At 46.3% G+C, this 27044-nt stretch overlaps 1 protein-coding gene across 1 annotated transcript in view; it reads left to right on the forward strand.

Annotated features, from left to right (window-relative positions):
- Positions 1-239: 239 nt before the first annotated feature.
- Positions 240-27044, forward strand: part of CEP192 (centrosomal protein 192) — a 175616-nt gene continuing 148811 nt past the window's right edge. The window contains 3 exon segments of the mRNA XM_044292847.1: positions 240-383; positions 7991-8171; positions 10049-10177. Of these exon segments, the coding sequence (XP_044148782.1) occupies positions 8005-8171; positions 10049-10177 (296 nt within the window). The 5' untranslated portion in view covers positions 240-383; positions 7991-8004.

A 27044-nucleotide genomic window follows, 5' to 3' on the forward strand; every position in this document is an offset into this window, starting at 1 on the left:
AACTGTTGCACGCCACGGTATAATGTCGCCCCCTGGAGGTTCCTTCTGGAGCTGCCCGCGAAGGATACAGCGCGTTATATTGTATGAACTGCGCATGCCCCTCATAAGTACATCCCTTTTGGCGGCAGGACTGCCCAAATCCCGCCCATAACAGGTCGCACAGCTGTCCGCAGACTCCTCCCCCTGCCAATGTGTGACTGCTGAGTGACGCGCGCTGCAATTTTTGTACAGTTGGAGCCGCCTCCCGTTAAGGCTCCGCCCACCACAGCTGAGCTTTCAAAGCGAGACACCGGAGAGCCGGGGTTGTTGTGCTCGTTCTCCCGCGCTTTAAGGGAGCCACACGTTACTGGTGCGCTCTCCAGAGAGCCGGCGCTGCTAGCCAGGTAGGTGTCACTGAGCGGAGCGGGCGGCACAGCCCGGATGGGGCGGCTGGAGCGTGCCGAGAACTTTCCTCAGTCCGGAGCCTGGACTGAGGACGTAGTAGGAGTGGCCGGACGTGTACGTAACGGGCACGTAACGGGCTGCTCGTCACAAATAAGTTCTGGGGGAGGCATGGCGTAGTGTGGCGCTGTGAGCGGAGTCCCTGACTATGGATGAGGCTTGTGGGACTCCTCTCCAGCATAGTCCTGACTTTGGTTGGTGTGCCCTAGAGATTCCCATAGAGGTGAGAGTGACTGGCAGGTGTGTGCTGGTGCTCATGTCCTTCCTAGTCTTCACATGGTGGACTTTCTGACAGTACACAGCGGTCTGCAGTGTCTGTCCATTCTTGGCATAGTCTGGAAAACCACAAATAAGTACTTTCACACTGGTGTTTTCTGTAACCTCAAATGGAAGCGACCTATGTACCAGACCGCTAACTCCACGGGCATGAGTGGAGTACGTAGAGTGAAATTCACGCGCCATCCATGCTCTATGCAACAAATGGGTCCTGTCTTCTGTAACATGCGTCTCGGATAGACAGAGAATGGCCGGTTGATATGTTCGCAGAGCATGGAAAACCGCATGCCTTTTTGATGTTTGCTCCATGCCCTGCACATTCCAGGCAAGGATCTAGTTAAGAGTACCCATCCACAAGGCAGAATTGATATGCTAAGTGCCCGCCGCCATCCATCCACCACAAAATATATTGTCGTCTCTTGAGTAACTTATAACCTGTCCCATCCTCCACACAAAAAAACGAATACAAATAAGACATCTTCCTCCTAAGTAAGGGAGTCAGGGGATCAAAAAGACAAAAATCCTGAACCGGAAGTACAGTAACAGTTTTCATAAACAGTCACTAATTGGTCCGAACCAAACTATATAGCCCAAACCCCGGCCATATTAACACAGTGCTTCCACCACCCTGCTGTAAAGTCAGACTGCCCAAGGCCCCAATCCATGAACTCAACATGGGGAACTCGGGCCGTCAGACAAGAGCTATCTGGACCCTTGTACCCGTCTAGAATCAGAGCAAGGTCCCATTAGGAAACAATACACGTTACAGAGTCCAATGTGGAACCATCTTGCAAATAACGTCCATCTACATCATAGAAGGATACGACAGATCTTTGTGTTGCCACGAAGATTACTTTCGTGGGCATCCAGCCACTGACACACCTCATCTAGAGAGTCGAACATGTTGATCTTGACATGTGCAACTATACGTAGCCTGGCGGGATAGAACTTTGAGTAAGAAAGGCCCAAGTTCCTTCTTTTCTTGACATCTAAGAATCGCGCCCTTTTTTTCTGAACTTCCGCAGAGAAGTCAGGGAACATGGAAATGCGGCTCCCATTAAGGGTCCATTCACACATCAGTGTGTGTTTTGCGTATCCGCAAAACACGGACATCGGCGATGTGCATTCCGCATTTTGCGGACCGCACATTGCCAGCATTCTCATAGAAAATGCCTTTTCTTGTCCGCAATTGGACAAGAATAGGACATGTTCTATAATTTTCAGGATCGGAATTGCGGACCTGGAAGTACATCGTGCTGCCCCATAGAAATGAATGGGTCCGCAATTCCGTTCCGCAAAATGCGGAACAAAATTGCGGACGTGTGAATGGACCCTAATAGTAAGATCAGCACAGTCTCTTGCGCCCCTGAGAATGGCATGTCTATCTCGATAGTGTAGAATTATTAGCAGGGTAGGCCTCGGCCGCGCCCCAGGAGGCAGTGGACGAGACGGTACATGATGGGCCCGCTCAATAGTGAACAGGGGAGACAATTTATCACTTCCAAGCTATCTCGAATCCACTTCTCAAAAAACGGCACAGCACTCCGACTATGCTCGTTCAGGCACTCAGACTATGCGAACATTATTGCGCCACAGACTGTTTTCTACATCATCGGATTTAGAGATGAGTAGTGTGACATTATGTATAACCGGCTGTAGGTCTCTTTTGACTGGCGGCATTTGGTCTTCAACAGCACCAATGTGGGTCTCCATCTCCCCAGGCGGTGATTCACTTGGCACAAGTCCTTCCTAAAAAGCAGGACGTCCTCCTTGAGGCCCCCCATATGGGTATTTAAGTTTATAAGAGCCAAGCTGGATTGTGTAACAGCTGAGAAGACATCTTTAATAGTAGGCTCAGTCCCTGGGCCGGCCCCTACACTGTGTGCCCCACTGACCTCAGTGTACTCTGTATCTGGAGCCTTGTGAGAGGAAATGGACGCAGCGTTCCCCGCCGTAGATGATGAGCGGGCAAACTTTTCTAGCCGCGCGCCAACTTCAGAGATCTTCACTGCGGCCTGCGCGGCGCCATTTTGTTTCACTGGCGTGGCTGCTCCGCACTCCTTTCCCTCCTTGTCTTTGGCTTTCTAGCGCGTAATATCACCACAGTTAGGTATCGGGACTTAGGAGAGTTGGTCCCCGCTGAAAATGGAACAGATTATCACTGATTACAGCGGGCGTACGGAGGTTGTCAGGATAGTCGGCCGGGGCTCTGAGCGGTGCGTCTGCTCACATGCCAGTCAGGCCATGCCCCCCACACTGGCGTTTTGGTTTCAGTTTGTGAGACCCGTTCAGGGCTCTCACAAGCGGTCCAAAACAGATCAGTTTTTCCCTAATGCATTCTGAACGGAAAAGTATCCACTCAGAATGCATCCGTTTGCCTCTGTTCCGCTTTGGAGGCGGACACCAAAACGTTGCTTGCAGCGGAGGCAAACGGATCTGTCCTGGCGCACACAATGTAAGTTAACAGGGACGGATCCGTTTTCACTGGCATAGAGAACTGATCAGTTCTCCATTGACTTTCAATGGTGTTTAATATGGATCTGTCTTGGCTATGTTACAGATAATACAAACGGATCCATTCTAAACGGATGCATGCGGTTGTATTATCTGAACGGAAGCAGTGGCGTACACACAATTCATGGGGCCCCGGTGCGAAACTGATCCATGGCCCCCTCCATCCCCTGACTACCTCCCCTACCAGTGATGTAACTATAGTGTTATGGGCCACAGTGCAAACATTTTTACAAAGAAGTGGCAGATTTTCTTACTAAGGGCTCTTTCAATGCGGCTAATCTGCTGCGTGAAAGAGTGCTAAGCCCCGTTCCGGACAGCAGAGGCACGGAGCAGTAACATGACTGATAATGCTCTTTGCCTCTCTGTGATCTTTTTACTACAAAATCACGGTGACAACTTTATCTCACTGTGATTTTTGTAGTAAAAAGATCAGAGAGGCACAGAGCATTATCAATAATGTTAATGCTCCGTGTCTCTGCTGTCCGGAACGTGGCTTAGCACTCTTTCGCGCTTACCAGCACTGGATCCGCTTGTGTTAAAGAGCCATAAGCCCATTGCATGGCTACTCTCACCCAGTCCTAAGAAAATCTGGTCCTACCTCATCCAGGGTGTCGCTGGTGTCGGCGTGATATCCGCTGTATCCAGAACGAGGTCCCTGTGGTGAGAAAAAAAGAATAATCACATAAGGAAGGGATGGTGACTACCCCTGTGAAATCGCCAGCAGGGGGCGCTGTGCTGGCCTGTAAGACTGAGCCATGCCAATGTATAGCGGGGTAATCTAGGACATTTCTCCTAAGTGCAACCACACAGTACTAATGCCCCCCTCAAAGTAGTTATACCCACCTTTGTTCCTGTCACAGTAGTTATGCCCAGATATGTGCCTCCCTCACAGTAGTTATGCCCAGATATGTGCCTCCCTCACAGTAGTTATGCCCAGATATGTGCCTCCCTCACTCTAGTTGTGCCCATCAAACACTGCCCCCCGCCCCCAGTCTGCAGCGTTAGAAAAACAAAAACACACACTTGCCTTCTTCCCTGATGAAAGGAGGCAGATTCCCGGGCTTTCAGCCAGCAGCGCGATGTGGGGCTAGCAGGGGGAGCTGAAGATCAGTGAAGCAGGGAGCAGAGAGGTTTCCCTGCTTCACTATGGAAACGGAACTGCCTGGCCGGGTGTAAGTGAGTGCCCCCCATGTTATACATGTAATTGAGGCATGGTGCGCTCTGATGGGACCCAAAATTGCCACTGTTCTTCATGCTGGTCCCCATCAGAGCGCTCCATTACATGTGAGTGCAGCATGCCAGTGGCCTATGGTGTCCACAGACGGCCGGGCCCGGTCGCAACTGTGACCCCTGTATGTACGCCAGTAAACAGAAGCGTTTTTGCAGATCCGTGACGGATCCGCACCAAACACGAGTGTGCAAGTAGCCTAAATTATCTGTGGTGCCAGGTTTGCCAACCATCCTAAAATTTCTGGGTAGTCCGGAAAACGTGTGTTTTTTTTTTTCTGTTAAAAAAAATGGATGTCTGACTCTTTTGAGGCTGGTGGTATTTGACTAGATTACTTTGGTGACTGTCATCATTTCTCTTATCATTGGGCGACATGGGAGACAATGCCAGTGATTTTGGGATAGGTTGTCCAGAAAAAAGAATTCTGGTTGGTGACCTTGGTGGACCTCAATGGGAGGTGGTTTTGGCATGGATGCCACACAATTTATACCATGGATGATGCACATGAGTTTGTGGACAATGTTCACCATGTGAATTTTGTCCACAGCCATATCTGGGGGCGATCGAGATGGTTCATTCTGTGTATATTACATTTATTGTTGGGGCTGTTTTAGGCTACTTTCACACTAGCGTTCGGGCGGATCCGTTCTGAACGGATCCGCTCATAATAATGCAGACGGAGGCTCCGTTCAGAACGGATCCGTCTGCATTATATTAGCAAAAAAAAGCTAAGTGTGAAAATAGCCTGGGACGGATCCGTCCAGACTTTCAATGTAAAGTCAATGGGGGACGGATCCGCTTGAAGATTGAGTCACATTGTGGCATCTTCAAACGGATCCGTCCCCATTGACTTACATTGTAAGTCTGGACGGATCCGCACGCCTCCGCACGGCCAGGCGGACACCCGAACGCTGCAAGCAGCGTTCAGCTGTCCGCCTGTCCGTGCGGAGGCGAGCGGAGCGGAGGCTGAACGCCGCCAGACTGATGCAGTCTGAGCGGATCCGCATCCATTCAGACTGCATCAGGGCTGGACGGCTGCGTTCGGGTCCGCTCGTGAGCTCCTTCAAACGGAGCTCACGAGCGGACACCCGAACGCTAGTGTGAAAGCAGCCTTAGGCTGGCCCCAGAAACCACCAGTGGGAAGCTGGAAGAGGAAGGCTCTGCCCACAGTATAGTGGTTGTTCTGGCCTAGTGCAGCTCGTTCCCTGTCCAGCTGACTGCCCATTAAGTGTACCTTGGCTCCTGGCTCACTAGGCTGTTTCTGGCATAGTGCAGTTCGGGCCCCCCCCCCCTGTCCACTTGGTGGGTGGCACAGTGCAGCTCACAATTAAAATCTGCAAAAAAAGAAGTTAATTTTGAAATTTCACCTCCATTTTCCTTTAATTTTTGTGGAACACCTGCTTCTGTAACATCAGTTTTGAATAATTTGAGGGGTGTTGTTTCTAAAATGGGGTCATTTATGGGTGGTTTCTACTACGTAAGCCCATCATAATTACTTTTATAATTGAATTGGTGCTTAGAAAAATGGTTTGGGAACATTTTTCTTATGTGAAAAATTCTAAGCCTTCTAACTTCCTAAAAAAAAAAAAATAACATTTAGGCCTCATGCACACGACCGTGCTGTTTTTTGCAGTCCGCGGATGCTGTCTGCATCTTTTGTGGCCCCATTGAAGTGGTCGTGTGCATGAGTCCTTACACAGTGATGCCAACATAAAGTAGACATTTGGGGAATGTTAAGTAATAAATATTTTGAGGTTTCACATTCCATCTTAAAATTTGAGAAATTCAAATTAGAAAACTGCGTTTTTTTTTCTTTAAATTTTTTGGTAAATTTGGGATAATATTTTTTTATTATGGTGGAATTAAATGCAACTATCAAGAAGTGCAATGTGTCACGAGTAAACAATCTGAGAATGGCTTGGATGAGTGAAGGTGTTAGAAAATTACCGCATAAAGTGACACATGTTTGCAAAAAAAAAAAACAACAACAAATGGCCTGGGTAGAAGAGGTTAATTGACCTATGACCAAAAAAATGAGAACTTTCAGAAATCCTGTTACGCCTGAACAAGGGCGTACACCATAGAAATAGTTCCTGCTAGGGGACCCTGTATGTATGGTATTCTTGTGGATGCCCGGATTTCTCTTGCTGGACGCAGCCTGTATACGTGTTAGTGTATGTAAATGGCCTCCTCGTTACAGCAATCTGCTGCAGGGGAGGTGTGTGACCAGATTGGGTTTTCCTATCAATGGCAGCTGATTACCGGGGGGTTGGAGAAGGGTGTATCAGATGGGCAGATTGCACTCGTTCATCGGGCAGTCCAGGTGTTTTAGCATGCTGAAAGATGAGGATTTGCTGGCGGCAGATTGTGGTGTCTAATAACGATCTGCCGCCAGCGAACCACTACAGCAGGGGGATGAGTGATCACTCCTCCCCATGCTGTAGACTGCGGTCTGTCTCCTCAGCAAGCGCACAGGCGATTATCGGGAGGGAACGCTTTCCTCCCAACAATCGTCTGCGTGATCAGGCTGTCTAAGGGTCCATTCACACGTCCGTAAGGGTCTTGCGGAGCCGCAAAACATGGACACCGGCAATGTGCGTTCTGCATTTTGCAGATCGCACATCTCCGGCACTTAATAGAAAATGCCTATTCTTGTCCGCAATTGCGGACAAGAATACGACATGTTCTATTTTTTTCGGGGACGGATTTGCGGACCCGGAAGTGCAGATCCGCAATTTCGGATCCTATAGAAATGAATTCCGTTCAGAACAGAATTGTGGACGTGTGAATGGACTCTAATACACCTAACCCATGGAGATCAGCTCATTTGTAGGTCAACCTAATCACCTTTTTAAAGTGGTTGTCCGGGTTCAGAGCTTAACCCAGACTTGCCTCCATTTTCACCCCTGCAGCCCCCCTGACTTGAGCATCGGAGCAGTTTATGCTCCGATGTTCTCCTTTGCCCTGCGCTAATTCGCAAAGGCATTTTCAGGAGTTCCGGTGACGTACTGGGGCTGCCAGGAAACCTTGTGACGTCACCGGCACTGATGGGCGGACTTTAGCGCTGCCCTAGCCAGTAAAACGGCTGGGCAGAGCTAAAACACGCCCATCAGATCTGGTGACGTCACTGAACACAGGGCAGGGCTGAAGCTTCCGCCTGGCAGTGTGCTCTTGTAAATAAGAGCCCGTGCCCTACACGATCTAGCGCAGGGCAAGGGAGCTCATCGGAGCATGAGATGCTCCGATGCTAACATCAGGGATGTCGCCTGGGTGAAAATATGGGTATGTCCAGGTTCAGCTCTGAACCCGGACAACTCCTTTTTAAATTTTTTATTTTTTTCCCCTAGTTTAAAAACTTATTTCAGACAGCAGTGGACTAAAGTAACAAATGGTCACAAACTCTCCTTTCAAATTGAAGGCGGCTTCACTGAAACTGTCCCATGGTTTCCCGCCAGCCTCTGCTGCTGTTCCTGCAGTAAAGATGGATCCTTATGAACTGTAATTCTAATCTAATGTATTCATTTTACCTAGCGGAGAACCCTACAATGACTGAACATTACAAGAACATCGAAGATGAAACTTTCCCAAGCTATTTAGCGGATTCAATTAACAGCAACCTCAGTGAAGCTCTTGAGAACTGCACGCTCTCTTCAACTTTAGGATTACCTGTCGCTGCATCTACTGTTGCCAAAGTGCGCCCTGCTTCCGACCGGTAAGACTGCATCTGTTTTCCTAGTCGTATTGAGCTTTGATCCGTTTGGTATTCAGATTTCTTCTTTCTTGAAGATTTTACAGCTTATCTGAGAAATATAAAACTTAGTGCGTTAGTGGGGTTCCTGTTGAATACAACACGGCTAATTGCCATAATGTAAGTAATAACCCTTTCCTCCACGCTACGTTACAACCAAACCTTTATTGGCTTTTACAAAATATCAGGCTGCCGAAAACAATATATTAAAAACTATGGGGTCAGATCTGGCTGGATCCATGTGTAGAAGTTTCCATTTAATATTCTATTGGTCTCCATTGCATGTATTCATAACTGTGCAGTGTCGATGTAGTATGTGTGTTTTATGCACCACCAAAGCCCCTCTGACGTGTTTTACTGCATCGTAAGGAGTTTACCAGGGCTTTTCCAAGGGAAGCTTCTATTTTGGATGCTTTATCCCACTCCCTCACATCTGTCAGTGGAGGCCCATACTGCCGAGCTCCCTAGACAACATACATTCTCCATTCATACCTGCAGTTCTTGGTGACTACCTGCCAATCAGTGTTAGCTGCAATGTCTCAGATACAAAGTCTTGTGCCTGATAACTTGTGATATGTCCACATGGTGTGGTTGTGTCGCGGTTAAGTCCATATACATGCACAATAGAGGGACATTCAATGAAGAACTCTGGTGAGTTGTGTAAAATGTTTCTCCATCTGTATCTCAGGGAGGTGTAACAAAGTCACCTTCTGTATGCGATGCCTTAAGGAACATTCACACGTTTACAGGACCACACTTGGTTAAAGTTTATGTTCAGACAGATTTTGGCTGCATGTTTCAGAGCAGATTTTGCACCATAAATCTGGTCCAAACAGCACTAAGACAGGCTCCTGTTTTCAATGGGAGGCTGTGCCACAGTTTGTGGTCGAAGGTTTTCGCTGCACGTTTTTCCAAGACCCTGCCAAACTATTTAGGTCCATTCTTGACATCTGTTACCATTTGGAACTCCTGGCGAAGCCAAAGCAGGCGGCTAAACCTAGAGCAGGTCCACATGAAAACCTACAGAAGAAACCACAGCTCATTGGTTTCTGCTGTGAGATTTATCACGGGCCAAATCCTCCGTGTGAACATACGCGAACAGTATGAGAGCAGTTTGAGGAATTGTATAAGTTGTGTGTGTTTTATTTTTTTTAATTATTGGATTTGTTAATTTTATGTACGAATTATAAGATTCGGCTCGTGTCCCTAAAGGTTGAAAATATAAGTATTGTCAGCCTAGATCAGGGATAAGCAACCTTCGGCACTACAACTCCCATCATGCATTCTTGCTTTGCTCTTCATCAAAATGAATGGAGCCTGCTGGGAATAGTAGTTTCACAACAGCTGGAGTGCCGAAGGTTGCTGATCCCTGATCTAGGCTGACAATACTTATATTTTCGACCTTCATGGACATGAGCCGAATCTCAGAATTGGGGATAAGCGAATCGACTTCAGTTGAAATATCCGAAGTCGATTCGCATAAAACTTGCGAGACTTCACATAATTTCAGAAACTGTTAAAACGATTTCCAAACTCTGGTTCAGTTTCAAGGGGCTCCGTACAGTATTGGAACGACTTATCTGAAGTTGATTCGCTCATTTCTACTCATAATGCATGCATCCATATATCACTCCAACAGTCAATTCATTATAATTCATTTATACACTTACACAAATCCAATTCTAAAAAAAAAAACACACCATACCCTGGCCATTATGATGATGATGATTTAGATGCTGATGATGATTTTATTATTTTTATCTTCATCCAGGTCGCTAGAACCAGAATTATGCTTTACATACCTGAATTGATTTTCTGACTTGTTTTCTTTTTCTTCCCAGCTCTTTGGATGTTCAAGCTTCTTATTTAGAGAATGAAAAATTGCTGCTGCCAACGAGCGGTGCTTCTAGCATAAGTCACTCCGGAGGAAAAGCAAAAGAGAAATTTGTCCTTACCTTTAAGGATGATTTGTAAGTGGAAAAAGTTTTCCCCTGAATGATGTAAATATGACCAGATTATAAGATCTTGGGTTGTTCCATAATGTATTCAGTGTGAGGTGAGGAACCATTTGCCCTTCCCCTGTAATCGGAGAGAACATTCCCAATGAATGGTAAACCTAAAATATAAAGCTAAAAAGCTGACCAGTGCAATGGTAACACCCTGTTGTCTATTTATAAGAGTAGCAATAGAGGAATGGCGCCCCATTCAGAGGGACTGCAAATGGGATTTAGTAATACAGTTGCAAGAAAAGTATGTGAATCCTTTGGAATGATATGAATCTCTGCACAAATTGGTCATAAAATGTGATCTGATCTTTATCTAAGTCACAACAATAGACAATCACACTCTGCTTAAACTAATAACACAGAAAGAATTAAATGCTACCATGTTTTTATTGAACACACCATGTAAACATTCACCGTGCAGGTGGAAAAAAGTATGTGAACCCCTAGACTAATAACATATCTAAGAGCTAATTGAAGTGAGGTGTCAGCCAACTGGAGTCCAATCAATGAGATGAGATTGGAGGTGTTGGTCACAGCTGCCCTGCCCTATAAAAAGCACACACCAGTTCTGGGTTTGATTTTTATTTTTTATTTTTTTTCCCACAAGAAGCATTGCCTGATGTGAATGATGCTTCGCACAAAAGAGCTCTCCGAAGACCTACGATTAAGAATTGTTGACTTGCATAAAGCTGGAAAGGGATATACAAGTATCTCCAAAAGCCTTGCTGTTCATCAGTCCATGGTAAGACAAATTGTCTATAAATGGAGAAAGTTCAGCACTGCTGCTACTCTCCCTAGGAATGGCCGTCCTGTAAAGATGACTGCAAGAGCACAACGCAGACTGCTCAATGAGGTGAAGACGAATCCTAGAGTGTCAGCTAAAGACTTACAAAAGTCTCTGGCAAATGCTAACATCCATGTTGGCGAATCTACGATATGTAAAACACTAAACAAGAATGTAATCATAGAAAGAAGGAAATTAAGCAGGCACACTCTATTTGGGTTCTAATGACTTACTGATGAAGGGACTAAATCCCGAAACGCGTTTAAGCAGCCGGGGATCATCGCACTAATTGCGACTCTGAACCAGAGTAGGAGGAGCAGAAAATTCAAGCGCTGAACAGGATCGCTACTACGGGCCGCTGACGTCATTCACCAAGACGCGCGAACCACGCCCTCAGCATCCAAGGCAACACGAGGGACGCTACTGAACAGACAACCTCCCAGGAAGTGCCGACCAGGAGCAGAAGAAAACAGTACCAGCGCCAGGAAGGGTAAGTGATCTCTGTGGCCAGAGACAGTGCGGGACGCCGCACCCAGGCACAGAGCTCCGCTTCCTTCTACAGCCTGTACCGCAACTATACATACATAGTAATGATATAGAAAAATATTGATACAGCGCAGTACTTACCCTGGATTAAGCGGCATCATTATTGATGAACTGTCTCCACAAAGGAATAATACAGTACTCGGGATATCCCTATCAACTATACTTGATTTGTTTTTACCCTTTGAACAGCAGCCACTGTGATAAAGAAAACAGCATTTGAAAGACCTAACAGACTTATCGCTCATTCCACCTTTTTTTTAATTTTTATTGCAGCTGTCTTTTTTATTGCAGCCGTTTTTATTGCATCATTTTCATTTTTATTTTAGACCATTTTTTATCTGAATTTTATTATACTGAAAAATTCTTTTCATGCTATTTTGTTTCCAGGATACTCACCACAGAGTGATATTACCCATACAGTACTCTTATAACCACATATACCTAAACACTAAATTACCCAACATCTGATTATTAATGCAAAATAAATATTTATTAGAACCCAAATAGAGTGTGCCTGCTTAATTTCCTTCTTTCTATGATTACATGCCCCTGACTGGGTGAGTCAGTTCAAGCAGCCCGCACCTCTAGCATTTACCCAAGTAGTAGAGCCGTCTATTCTATTCTAACTAAACAAGAATGTATTTCATGGGAGGTTACCACAGAGGAAGCCACTGCTGTCCAAAAAACTGCTGTCCAAAAAAAAAAAACATTGCTGCACGTTTACAGTTTGCACAAGAGCACCTGGATATTCCACAGCAGTAGTGGCAAAATATTCTGTGGACAGATGAAACCAAAGTTGAGTTGTTTGGAAGAAACACACAACACTATGTGTGGAGAAAGAGGCACAGCACACCAACATCAGAACCTTATCCCTGTGAAGTATGATGGTGGGGGCATCATCGTTTGGGGCTGCTTTGCTGCATCAGGGCCTGGACGGATTGCTATCATTGAAGAAAAAATGAATTCCCAAGTTTATCAAGACATTTTGCAGGAGAACTTAAGGCCATTTGTCCACCAGCTGAAGCTCAACAGAAGATGAGTGTTGCAACAGGACAATGACCCAAAGCATAGAAATAAATCAACAGAATGGCTTAAAGAGAGTTGGAAGGTCTGGCTGGATTTTCTAGATGGAATGATAAGGGAATATGGAATTTGAGCCATATCTTCTCGGGTGGGGTATTAAAACAACATCAACAGCTATGCTCAGAGTTTGGGCTTCCTTCCTCGCAGTTCTATAGATACTTACAGCTCAGACATGCATTGGATGCTCAAGCTAAAGTGGCTCCAATAGTGTTTGCATCTAATCGTGCACTGAACACAGTGGTGGCTGCTGGGTCGGTGAAAGGGGCAATCTCCGTGATGTATCAGGCCTTACTGGAAGATTTTCTCAAAGGACATCCGCTAAAAAGCAGGCATCAATGGGAAAGAGATTTGGGTGAGCTTACAGATGAACAATGGTCAGAGGTAGTAGCGCTTACTCCCACTTTATCTCTTAGCGAGGCTGCACGTCTCTCTCAGCTGCACCTAGTGCACAGAGTATATAGGACTCCGGTATTCCTGCATAAAGTAGGGTGCAGGGACAGTCCCGATTGCCCGAAATGTGGTAGCGCTGAAGCTGATCTCCTACATATGTTGTGGTCATGCCTTTCATTGACCTCCTACTGGAAAGCAATACTACATCTTGTTAATAAGGTGTATAATACTAAATTTAAGATGGATCCGAAAATTTGTGTTTTAGGAATACTACCAGAGGATAATTTGCAATCTACAGTAGTTACTGGAATAGAGAGGATGTTGTATCAGGCGAGGAAGACTATTGCAGCAAAATGGATACAGGAGATACCCCCAGAGGTCTCGGAGTATGTTGCTAGATTGAATATGGTAGTTCGCCTTGAGAGGGGCGTGTATCATAAAAGGAAATGCCTGACCAAATTTGAGGCAATTTGGGGCAGTTGGATAGATGGCTCGGGATGCTGTAGTCCTTGGTTAGCATTAACGAGGAGTATACTGGGTACCCGGTAAAGCTGATCAGTGAGAATAACTGTGTGTAATTCAGTAGTGTGTTCTTGAATGTGATCGCGGGGAGAGACAGACAGGTTTTTGGCTGGTGGAATATATGGTATATGTTTGCTGGTGACAGCTGGTGATATGAGATCGTGGGCTGAGTACCATAACTGTATGGAAGTATGGTTAATTTGAATTCATTGCTTTTAATAAGTATTAAAATCATTGGAACGGTGCCGATATGAAGGGGGAAAAAAATTGAGGTAGTAATGCTCCTATTGAAACAATGTCCTGCTCTTGGAGGGTTTGGGAGGGAAGGGGGGGGGCGGAGTTTATAGGGATGTTTGTTGATGGAAGGGTATGGGACTAGGTTTATTGTACAATTCCTAGTTAATCTTGGAAACTGTAGGCTTGTGATGTCTTAGTTATAAGATATGCATTGTGTACACTATGCATGAGTGATATTTTATGCAGTTTATCCTTTAACTGATGTCTTTTTGATACTTGGATATTTGATCTGAAAGTCAATTGATGATAAAAATAATAAAAATTATCTGATTAAAGCAGTGTCTTAAAGAGAACAAAATACGCCTTTTGGAGTTGCCCAGTCAGAATCCTGACCTCAACCCGATTGAGATGCTGTGGCATGACCTCAAGAAAGCGATTCACACCAGACATCCTAAGAATATTGCTGAACTGAAACAGTTCTGTAAAGAGGAATGGTCAAGAATTACTCCTGACCGTTGTGCACGTCTGATCTGCAACTACAGGAAACGTTTGGTTGAAGTTATTGCTGCCAAAGGAGGTTCAACCAGTTATTAAATCCAAGGGTTCACATACTTTTTTCACCTGCACTGTGAATGTTTGTTTACATGGTGTGTTCAATAAAAACATGGTAACATTTAATTCTTTGTGTGTTATTAGTTTAAGCAGACTGTGATTGTCTATTGTTGTGACTTAGATGAAGATCAGATCACATTTTATGACCAATTTGTGCAGAAATCCATATCATTCCAAAGGGTTCACATGCTTTTTCTTGCCAGGAGTGTGTGTGTGTGTGTGTGTGTGTGTGTGTTTCTGTTCCAGAGGGCCTTCGGTTCCTCCCCACCGACGGCGCTCCTTTCCTGGCTGCGACATTACTCGTGGCCTAGGCGTCATCCTTCCCGCCCCTCCTCTCTTCTCTTGACTCTTGGGAGGGGTCTCCTTCCCCTCCAATCCCAATTTAGCATAGGCTTTGCTTTTGCTGTGGGCAGAGGTTTTCGCCTACTTTTTGCTTTTAATCTGGGCCTCCATCTCGTCAGCACTCTTCAGGGACGCTCTCCAGATATCCCTGTGACTGCTGCAGTGCCTGGGTGATGGATCATGTGACGGACCATGCGATGAACGTAGTGACGTCATCAAAGGTCCTATTCCTCACAGAACAAGACAGCAGAGATGCCGGCTGCACGAACAAGTGGATTAAGGTGAGTTAAATTATTTTTTTTTTTAACCCCCTCCAGCCCTATTGTACTAGGCATTCTGTATTAATAATGCTATTATTTTCCCTTTATTACTATGTTATAAGGTAAAATAATAAAGATCGGGTCCCGATCACCTCCTAGCAACCGTGTGTGAAAATCGCACCGCATCCGCACTTGCTTGCGGATGCTCGCGATTTTCATGCAGCCCCATTTACTTCTATGGGGCCTGCGTTGCGTGAAAAACGCACAAAATAGAGCTTGCTTCAATTTTCACGCAACACACGAGTGATGCGTGAAAATCACTGCTCATGTGCACAGCCCCATAGAAATGAATGGGTCCGGATTCAGTGCGGGTGCAATGCGTTCAACTCGCGCATTGCACCCGCGCGTAAAACTTGCCCGTGTGAAAGGAGCCTTACACTTCTCCGTTTTCTTCTCACACATAATTATTTTCTATTTAATGGGAATTTTTATTTACAGCAAGTTGGTACAGCAATGGGAAGAAAGTGTGCATCGAATTATGCTAATCTCTTTTTAGGGTGGTGGGAGAACACCACCTCTTTACGGAACACTTTCAACAATATACTGAGCACATTTTGTTTTGGGGGTGATTTATAAAGGATGTCTTGATTTTTGTGGGATGGCAAAATGGCACTTTTTCATAATTTTGTGAAAAGTCTCAATGACATAAACCTGAAATTCACTTCAGAGATACATCAACACACCCTGACTTTCCTTGACCTTAGAATCTCCATTGACTCTGGTGGCCGCATCAATACTGAAGTCTATCGCAAACCTACGTCTACAATTTACTACATTGGCAAAGCCACCATCCTTTACCTCTGAGAAGAGGAATACCCACTGGGCAGTATATGGGCACGTCGTAACTGCTCAGACGACTTTGTGTTCCTTAGAGAATGTGATACCCTGTATGATAGATTCCAAAAATGGTGGGTACCCCAAGAAGACCCTACATCAGGGATGTCAAACTCGTGGCCCTCCAGCTGTTGCAAAACTACAACTCCCATCATGCCTCGGCATACTACAGCTATCAGGGAATGATGGGAGTTGTAGTTTTGCAACATCTGGAGGGCCATGAGTTTGACATCCATGCCCTACATAAAGCCTTCTGTAGAGCCAAGAGTACTGACCGCTCTGACCTTCTAAGTAAAAAAGAAAAAAGTGCTACCCCTGCCACCATTAGGTGCCACGGCACCTTTGATGCACAGCATCGCAGAGTCTTTCAAGTCATGCAAAAACATTGGCATATTTTACTAACTGATAATGACCTTAGGGAAGTGCTACTGACCAAACCCAGCTTCACGTATCGCAGGGGAAAAACCTTAAGGACCATCTAGTGTAGAGTTTGTACCGAAAAGACCCCCCCCTAAAGCAACATGGTTGAGATCAAATGTGGTGGAAAGCTGCCCATGTGGCAGATGCAGTTTCTGTCCATACATTAAAAAGATGATTTCATTAACCCTGTGGATGACAAGAAATATGAGATCAGACAATGTATTAATTGCCAAACAACGGGTATAGTGTATGTGGCCCAGTGCACTTGTTCTAAATTATATGTTGGCAAGACATCACAAGAATTTAATCTGCCAACACAGAAGTAGTATTTAACACTAAATCTGATACAATATATTGCAGTATCAGTAAACTTGAGACATGACTCATCGCACACTGTATAACTGAGCTTGCAAGGACTCACTAATGTAAACAGTGTAGTGTGAGACCAAGTGTCAGCACATGCGCATTATCAGTTATAGCGCCTGTTTGGTCTCCAAGTTCCTACGCAGCCGCAGTATAGTCTGGTGGTACCTGTTAATTTAAGCGCTGTGAGGCTAAGTCCTTGCGCAGCCGAACTGAGACAGAGGAGTGCACTTCGAGACCAAGTGCCTGCAGAGGCGTATGAAACAGAGAGCTGTGAGATGAAGTTCACGCGCAGCCGCAGTAAGACGGAGATGTGTGCCCTGAGACTAAGTGTTGGCGCGTGAGTACGGGAGCCAGAAGACCGTCTAAAAATTCATTGAAGTTCCTGCGCAGTCGCATTTCAGCGAACTAGCGCTTGTAGAAGGCAAGTCCTGGCGCAGATTTTGGGCACGCAGCCGACACATGAGAACACACCCTACTCCCCGATGACAGTGTTATGAGTCACGGTGACCTATCGTCTGCCCATTGGCAGGGCTGTTCTCATCATACCCATGTCTTCCTTTTCCCTGCACCCATTGGCTCTCTAGCCTGCTGTTAAGGCGGAGATAGACTTATAAGGTTCAGGGGCAGCGTCTTCCCTCAAGTCTGTCCGTTACCCCTGATGAAGCCAGATTAGATGGCGAAACATGTTGGGGGACAGTTTAGAGTTTTTAAATTCTAATGCTTGTAGTAGTTCTGATAATGAGTGCAGCAGAATACTAGTGGAGTATACACAAGAGTGAACATTGGTTCCCACATAGAACCATCCATAGTATGCTATATATAGGATAGTATTGCACTAATCAGTGAATACAGAGTTCAAGTGTGTGCCGGTGTGGGGAGTGCTCCCCGGCCGACATTACAATTACAGGGAACGTGTTACAGAACTGACCGAGCATTAGTTTTAACCCTTTCTTTATAGCTCACATTCACTTATACTTAGGAGTACTTTTAATTGAAGATGGTAAAAGTTAACCTCCCTTATCCCAGATATTAAAACTTATTAGCCTAAACAGGCTTTATTTTTTGGTGATCTATCAGAGAAGACTCCCATCCCCAGCCTCCCCTCGGGGTCGCCATGTTTTATTCATACGCCCGTTGTAATAAAAAGTTGCCATGCGGTCAACCTGAGCCCGTTTGTGTCCAGTGCCTTGCCCTCAGACCCTCTCGGGACGCACTGACCACCCCTTCTGGGTCGGTTCTTCCTGAATGGGCTGCCTCCCTGTCCCAAGGCAAAAGGAACCTTGCCCAATTGTCAAAGTAGCCCTAAATTAGAGCATTTTTGATGCACTCTGGTGCTCCAAATCAATGTACCCCCAGGGGGTTAATATCCACGCGTGGTTGAGAGACTGGACACTGACACAGAAGTTGGTCAAAGCAATCTCTAACTTTTATTACATGGGGTAAGCGTATATACATCTTCAGTAGAGGGAAGTCTTTCACCGAGGCTTAAACATTTTCATTGGTCAAAAAGGAAGAAGAGATAAGAGAGGAGATAGCACCCTGGCTTCTGCGCACTGGGTCCTACTTTGGAATGTGAACTAATGTAAACATCTGGTTACCATCGCCATTTTGTAATGGCGTTTATCCTAACAAGAATACTGCCTACGTCATGTGACACTTCAAAGAGGTGCTTCTCTATAGGCAGTGAATAATATATACATATCATCGAGCCATATAATTGGCTTTTGAACTCCTTCACAGTTTATATAGCTCCCATGTTGGGATGCCTGTACAAAGATGAGAAATCAGACACTTCTCACAGCACAGCCCTTTGCCCCCCCCCCCCCCCCCTCTTCTCCAATCTTGAAACAGAGGGGGTGGGTGTGCACTTGGAGAAGAAAAAGTTAACTCATTACAATCCTAGAAATACAAAATATAGAATAAAATTCACACATCTTTAACACCACTCTCCCAGTCCATGGTTGAGTCGCTGGACCGCTTGTCTGCCCAAATTGCAGCCGCCTAGGTCCCTCCCAGGGACTCTTCATTCGTAGGGGCACGCTCCCGTTCAGACACCAGGTCCCGCAAACTTCCTCGGGTTGTCACAACCATGTCCCGCTCATCTTCGGGTCACTCCCAGGACAGGTCTGTGGCTGGAGACGAATCATCGACTGCTACACCTTCTGCTGCCTCGGGGACACCTCTGACTCTGATTCGGGAGCAGAGAAGAACACAGCCCTATCTGCGTTCATGCAGGAACTCATCGGGGCAGTTAGGGATGCTCTCCACGTGCAGGAAGACCCCCTTCTCTTCGGCTCAGGAATCCATATCTTTCCGAGGCCTCGCTTTGGTTTTCCCTAACCATGCGGATCTGGACGCACTCCTAGCCAAGGAGTGGCGTCATCCGGATAGGCATCTTCAGCCCGCCTAGAGCTCGGACGTCCTCTTTCCCTTTTCCGAGGAATCCATTGCTATGTGGGCTGTGTCTGAGGTAGACCCACAAGTGGCCCAACTTGCTAAGGCTACCACCCTTCCTTTGGCCGACGCGGCCTCCTTGTCCGATCTGTTGGACAAGAAGATAGACTCATTGTCCAAGTCTGCATTTGTCGCACTGGGTTCTGCTTTCCGTCCCACCTCTACTGTGTTATGGGTGGCTATGGTCTGTGTGGTATGGGCCAATCGGCTTGGTCGGTCCTTGTCCCTGGATTCTATTCGGGGGGAGCACAATCTCCTTGCTTCTCATCTTCTGGCATGCTGGTACCTTTTGTGATGCCTTTCTAGAATTGGCACGCTGCTCTGGCAGGGCGTCTGCCAACTCTGTGGCCATCCGCCGCACTGTTTTGGCTTCGTGCCTGGGCAGCGTATGCTGCCTCCAAAAAGGCGTTAATATCTCTCTCCCTTTCCTGGTTGGTAGGCTTTTTGGGAAAAGCTTGGAGCTCATCTCTAAGGCCACAGGTGGGAAAAGTTCTCTCCTGCCCCAAAACCTTCCCCGCCACCGCTGTCCTATGTCTGCATCACTATCTCGGCGCTTTCGCTCCTTTCGAGATTCTTTTTCTTGTGAGGACAAAAACATGGCTTGGCCTTCCTTCAAGGCCAAGCCCTCCTGGCACGCCTGCTCTAAGCCTTCCAAACCCCAGTCTGCAAAGCAGTTATCTGCATAACTGTTTTCCCCTGCTTGAGTTGCCCCTTCGAGTGGGCGGGCAGTTGCTCTCCTTTCAGGAGCAATGGATCGCAAGTGTGGACGATGCCTGGGTTCTGGAGGTTGTGTCCTCCGGATACAAGATAGAATTCTCCGCCCTTCCCGGTCCTTTTTCGTTTCCACCCACGTCCCCCTCCCGGGCAGCCGCTTATTTTTTCAGGCCATTCATTCACTTCACTCGCGCGGAGTGATTGTTCCCGCCCTGACCTTGGAACGTTTTTTTTTTTTGGGGGGGGGGGGGGGGTTTACTCGATCCTCTTCACCGTTCCAAAGAAGGACTGTTCCCTTCACCCCATTTTGGATCTGAAGGTGCTTAATTACTTTGTCAGTGTCCGCCAATATCATATGGAGTACCTCAGGTCGGTGATTGCTTCCCTCGAGGTGGGAGAGTTTGTCGTCCATAGACAGCTGAGACTCCCCATAGCATGTCCCCATAGCTCAGTCTCCTCAGAAGTACCTTCGCATCGCGGTTGGTTTTCTGCATTTTAAATTCGTGGCATTGCCCTTCGGCTTGGCGTCCGCCCTGAGGGTCGTTACCAAGGCGTTGGCTCCCCTAGTCGCACTTCTCCGTGCCAGGTGAGTTGCCATATTACCCTACCTGGACGCATCTTCTGGTAAAGGCTCCATCCCGGGAGGACAACCTGTCCAGCCTCCACATCACCCTCTCCGTGTTGTCCCAGTTCAGCTGGCTGGTGAATCACACAAAGTCCTCCCTTGTTCCCAGCCAAAGGATGGAATTCCTAGGCACGGTCCTCTCCTTGGCCGAGTGTTCCTTCCTCAGGACAAGGTAGTGTCTCTCCAGTCAGGGGTGGCTCACCTTAGCGAGCCGTCTCCTAGTTCCATCAGGGTGTGCATGCGCGTCCTGGGCCAGATGGTTGCCACTTCGAGGCAATTCCTTACGCCCATTTCCACACCCGGTCCCTTCAGCTCTTCTTGCCCAGTGAAACAAGTCTCCGTCAGGCCTCGATCGCCCAAACCGCCTTTCCCCAAAGGTCTGCCGCTGGTGGCTGAACCCGCTAACAGTCTCCCTTGGCAGATCCTTCCTTCTCCTCCGTTGACAGGTAATCTCCACAGATGCCAGCCTGGCAGGTTGGGGGTTAGTCTTCAGGTCTCACTGCCCAGAGTCAGTGGTAGATACGGGAGAGCTCCCTACAGATTAATATTCTGGAGCTTAGAGCCATTTGCCTAGTCCTGTCCTGTTTGTCTCGTCTCCTCCATGGTCATCCTGTCTGGATTTAGAAGTACAACTCCACTGCAGTGGATTATTTGAACCACCAGGGGGCACCAGAAGCACGTCAGTCCTGAAGGAAACGCCTCTCATCCTGCGGTGGGCAGAGGGACATGTTCCCACTCTCTCCGCGGTCTACATCCCTGGGGTCTACAATTGGATAGCTGACTTTCTCAATCGCCAGCGCCTTGACCCGAGGGCGAGTGGTCTCTCCATCCAGAGGTGTTTGATCAGCTGTATCAGTGTTGGGGAATCCCAGACGTGGATTGCCTCCTGTCTGAATCACAAGCTCCCGCTTTACGTCGCCAGGTCTCGGGATCCTCAGGCTCTGGAGATAGACTCCTTGGTGCTCCTGTGGTCCCAATTTAGTCTGCTGTATTCTTCCCACCCCTTCCGCTTCTTCCTCGGGTACTCAAACGCCTCAAAATGGATCTGGTTCCGGCAATATTGGTGGCTCCGGACTGGCCCCGCAGGGCGTCGTATTGAAATAGAAATCTTAATATTTGAAATCCGCGTCTCGTCAAACTTTGTAAGGAAACGTAAAAATCCCTCAACCGCAGTCAGCCAAAGGTGTTTTCATGTTAAGTTCTGCTGAGCAACTCCCTTCCCCCTGCCCAGGTCTGTTTCTTTTATTTACTCACTAAAAGGTGTAAAAGGGGCTTGCCCATAACATGGATGCAGGAAGTGATGACCTATAGGAAGGCAAGATGCCATCATTTAGAATAACCTAGCCAACAAACAAATGTATGCAATAATCTACCATTACCACTGAAGTTAATTTTATCTAGCCTTGCTCAGTGATCAATGCCAGATAAACATGCATGAGGATCATAGTAATTTTATCAGGACATACACGGGAAGATATCCACTCCAATGGTTTACCCTGACACTGAGAGACATGATGACTATACACAATATATTAAATACACATCCTAATAAAATTTCCACAACAGTACGCAGACTTTGTCTTCCTGCTAACCCACGCCCCATGGCAGTTGCCTCTGCATCCCGACCTCCTTTCTCAAGGTCCCCTATTCCACCTGAGTTTACCTTGGCTACATTTAACGGCGTGGCTGAGGCTGTGGTCCTGAGGTTCCACGGTCTCTGTCAGTCATCCAGACTATGCTTCATGCACGCAAACCCCGTTTGTCTCCTTTAAAGTTGTGTTTTTATTCGCGATTACTTCCATTTGCAGAGTCTTGGAGCTGGCGGTGCTCTCGTCAGTCCCCTTTTTTGGTTTTTCACCAGGACAAAGTTGTCCTGTGCCCAGTTTCCTCCTTTCTTTCCAAGGTGGTTTCTTCCTTCCTTCCAAATTAATGAGGAGATTGTCCTACCTTCGTTCTGTCCCAACCCCTCTCATCCCAGAGACTGGTCTCTCCAACCTCTGGATGTTGTTCGGGCGTAAGGGTTTACAAGGCTACCATCTCCCGCTGGATTAGGTCGACTGTCAAGGAAGCCCATAGGGCGAAGGGTCGCAAGCCCTCCTTCCAGTTGACCGCTCTCTCCACTAGGGCGGTGGGGGCATCATGGGCTGTCTGGTATTTAGCCTCTGCTTCCCAGGTCTGCAAGTCTGCCACCTGGGCCTCAATTCACACGTTCTCCAGATTCTACCATATTCATTTCTTGGCCTCTGCTGATGCCAGTTTGGGTCGCAAGGTTCTGTAAGCGGCTTTGCGCTAAGTTCTTCGCATGGCTGTTTCTTCCCACCCTTGGGGACTGCTTTGGGACGTCCCATAGTGCTGTGTCCCCTAATGCCATTCACAAGAGAACTGTATTTTTGTATTTGCCATAAAATCCTTTTCTCGTTGGATGCAAATGAAATATATTTAATTTTTTATTTTTCTCTTCGTTCAGGTTTTCTGGATTTCCTGGGACCCTTTTGATAATGGTCCACTTTCTGGTTTAGGATATGTTGGCTTTACAGTGGTTTTTTTTTTTTTTTTTTTTTTTTTTATGCTCCTACTGCTTTCGCACCTACTTGTTAGTTTAGTGTCTGTGCAGAGGATATAGCAGATCTAGGTGGAGCCAACTGTTTTTGTGTGTTTTTTTTATATTTTTTATTATTTTTTATTTATAACTTTCTAGTGGCAGCTGGACATATACCCATGGTGCCGTGTCCCCCAATGCATCCAACAAGAAAAGGATTTTATGGCAAGTACAAAAATCCAGTTTTCTCTCCACTTCTTGGACACAATGGGGGTGACTTATCAGAACTGGATCCAAAGTGTCTGTGGATCACTACAGCTATTGGATCACTACAGTAATTTGGATAAGGTGCTCTTGGTCTTTGTGACCCACCCAGTCACAGGAAACAAAGAAGAAATAAGACCAGGCACTCAAATATGGAATCGAATGAGAACTATTTATTGTAGATTATACTCCCTAAAATGGCAGTGTATAAAATAGCAAATATCAATACATATACACAATAGCAGCATATAAATAAATCGCTTATACACAATAGCAGCATGTAAAATAAATCGCATTAATAGCAGCAATAGATGCAGCATAAGAGACCGCAATCAATTGATGACCACCAGAAGGTCCAAATATGAAAAACCGCAATTCATATGTTAGTGGATATCAACCTTTCCAATGATTACATTCAGCTTCAATAGGGTAGTCAGTCCCGTATGTCGGTCCTACCAAGGGTTAATAGAGCATAAGCAGATAATCGCAGGAACTCGGACACAGTGTGATGTATCGAGGTGGCGTCCCACCTAAGTCCAGCCGGTGTCCTCTTATCCTTACAGGGACTTGGAATGTTCGCAATGAACCAAACGGCAACTGAGTGTCCGCTCATGTGACTTGTTTAACAACTTCAGCCCCCCTAGCTGAAACGCCCTTAATGACCAGTCCACTTTTTACACTTCTGCACTACACTACTTTCACCGTTTTATTGCTCGGTCATGCAACTTACCACTCAAATGAATTTTACCTCTTTTTCTTCTCACTAATAGAGCTTTCATTTGGTGGTATTTCATTGCTGCTGACATTTTTACTTTTTTTGTTATTAATCGAAATTTACCTTTTTTTTTTTTTTTTGCAAAAAAAGACATTTTTCACTTTGTTGTAAAATTTTTCAAAACAAACGACATCCATATATACATTTTTCGCTAAATTTATTGTTCTACATGTCTTTGATTAAAAAAAAAAGTTTGGGTAAAAAAAAAAATGTTTGTGTAAAAGTTATAGCATTTGCAAACTATGGTACAAAAAATGAGAATTTCCGCTTTTTGAAGCAGCTCGGACTCTGAGCACCTGTCATGTTTCCTGAAGTTCTACAATGCCCAGACAGTGGAAAAACCCCACAAATGACCCCATTTCGGAAAGTAGACACCCTAAGGTATTCGCTGATGGGCATAGAGAGTTCATAGAACTTTTTATTTTTTGTCACAAGTTAGCGGAAAATGATTTTGTAAGGAAAAAAAAAAAAGTCTCATATTCCACTAACTTGTGACAAAAATAAAAACTTCCATGAACTCGCTATGCCCATCATGAAATACCTTGGGGTGTCTTCTTTCCAAAATGGGGTCACTTGTGGGGTAGTTATACTGCCCTGGCATTTTAGGGGCCCAAATGCGTGCAAAGTAGTTTGCAATCAAAATCTGTAAAAAATGGCCTGTGAAATCCGAAAGGTGCTCTTTGGAATGTGGGCCCCTTTGCCCACCTAGGCGGCAAAAAAGTGTCACACATGTGGTATCGCCACCTCCTCAGCTCATATGCCTCGGCAAACGTATCTTTTACTGCAGAGGAGAAATCTCGTCTTGCAGAGCCGCATACACCGACTTTTGTGTAATCTGACAGCAGCGCAATGCTTCTGTCAGAATGCACATCAGTGCTGCAGCTAGTCGATCGGTTGGTCCACCTGGAAGGTAAAAAAAAAAAAAAACAGGCCGCAATGGAAAATTTTTATTAACTTTATAATAACCTTTGAACACAACATATAAACTTTTTATTTAACTTTTGGAACTGAACGTTAACTTTTTTGCTTACTGGTGTGTGTTTGTTTTTTTTTTTTTTTTTCTTCCTTTTAATGGGACAAACCTCTCCTTCCCCATGGGACAATGTGCAAAGCGCAAATCGCCCAAAGATGTGGCGAAGTGCGTTATGCACTTTGTCCCAGGTGAAAGGAGAGGTTTGCATCAGCTCTGTGTGAATGGGCCCTAATAGCCCTGTGTACCTGTCCTGTGAGATGTGATCCCTATGCTAAGTGTACCTGTGTGTGGTACATCCGGAAACACTCCCCTAAGCATAGGGCAGGGTGGTCAGGGCAGTCAGGACAGAAATAGCGGGTTGTTGCGCCTTATTCCACTCCTGCTACAGACACAACATCTTTTTCGGTGTGACTGTTTTTTGAGGTACCAGCAACGACATTGGGGAAATGTCGCTCGTGTAGACGGCTAACTACACTGGTGGATGGGGCCACGGAACCTCCTAGATACAGGAGGTTCTCGATGATCTCTTCCTGAAATTTGAGGAAGGATCCTGTTCTTCCAGCCTTAGGCCTCATGCACACGACCTTTTTTTTTTTTTTTTAAGGTCCGCAAAAACGGGGTTCGTAGGTCCGTGACCGTTTTTTCGTCCGTGACCGTTTTTTTGTCCGTGGGTCTTCCTTGATTTTTGGAGGATCCACGGACATGAAAAATGAAAAAAAAGTCAAGTTTGCCATTGAAATGATAGGAAAAAACGGACACGGATCACGGACGCGGATGACAATCTTGTGTGCATCCGTGATTTTTCACGGCCAGGAAACACGGATCACGGATGCGGCTGCCAAACGGTACATTTTCCGATTTTTCCACGGACCCATTGAAAGTCAATGGGACCGCAAAAAAAAACGGAAAACGGCACAACGGCCACGGATGCACACAACGGTCGTGTGCATGAGGCCTTACTGTAGAGAACAAAACTATTATACAGAGCCAATTGAATTAAATATATAAATATATAGTCGTGGACTGAGAGGGGCTTTTCAATGACACTGGTTGCTCGCTCAATTTGGATTGTCGTGTCTGCGTGAATGGAGGAGAGCATGTAAACGTCACGCTTGTCTCTCCATTTCACCGCGAGCAGTTCTTGGTTACACAAAGCAGCCCTCTTCTCCCTCCCCCCCATCCTTGCAAGACGGGTGGTAACGAGCCGTTGGGGGAAGCCCACGCGACTCGTTCGTGCGGTGCCACAGCAGCCAATCTGTTCTAGAAACAAATGCCTGAAGAGGGCCACACTTGTGTAGAAATTGTCCACATAAAGATGGTACCCCTTGCCGAATAAGGGTGACACCAAGTCCCAGACTGTCTTCCCACTGCTCCCCAGGTAGTCAGGGCAACCGACCGGCTCCAGGGTCTGATCTTTTCCCTCATAGACACGAAATTTGTGGGTATAGCCTGTGGCCCTTTCACAGAGCTTATACAATTTGACCCCATACCGGGCGCACTTGCTTGAGATGTATTGTTTGAAGCCAAGGCGCCCGGTAAAATGTATTAGGGACTCTTCTACGCAGATGTTTTGCTCAGGGGTATACAAATCTGCAAATTTCTGGTTGAAGTGGTCTATGAAGGGCCGAATTTTGTGGAGCCGGTCAAAAGCTGGGTGGCCTCTGGGACGGGAGGTAGTGTTGCTAAAGTGCAGGAAACGCAGGATGGTCTCAAATTGTGTCCTGGACATAGCAGCAGATAACATTGGGTTCGTGGACCAATATGTCCGCAATTCATGCTTTTTGGTTAGACCCATGTTGAGGAGAAGGCCCAGAAAAATTTTAATTTCGGAAACTTGGACTGGTTTCCACCGGAAAGGCTGGGCATAAAAGCTTCCCGGGTTGGCGGATATAAATTGAGTGACATACCGATTTGTTTCTGCCACAACTAAGTCCAAGAGCTCCGCAGTCAAGAACAGCTCAAAAAATCCCAGGGCCGAACCGATCTGAGCTGTCTCAACCCGAACTCCAGACTGGGCGGTGAAAGGGGGAA

Source organism: Bufo gargarizans, chromosome 5 (assembly GCF_014858855.1).
Source record: "Bufo gargarizans isolate SCDJY-AF-19 chromosome 5, ASM1485885v1, whole genome shotgun sequence".
Classification (NCBI taxonomy): Eukaryota; Metazoa; Chordata; class Amphibia; order Anura; family Bufonidae; genus Bufo; species Bufo gargarizans.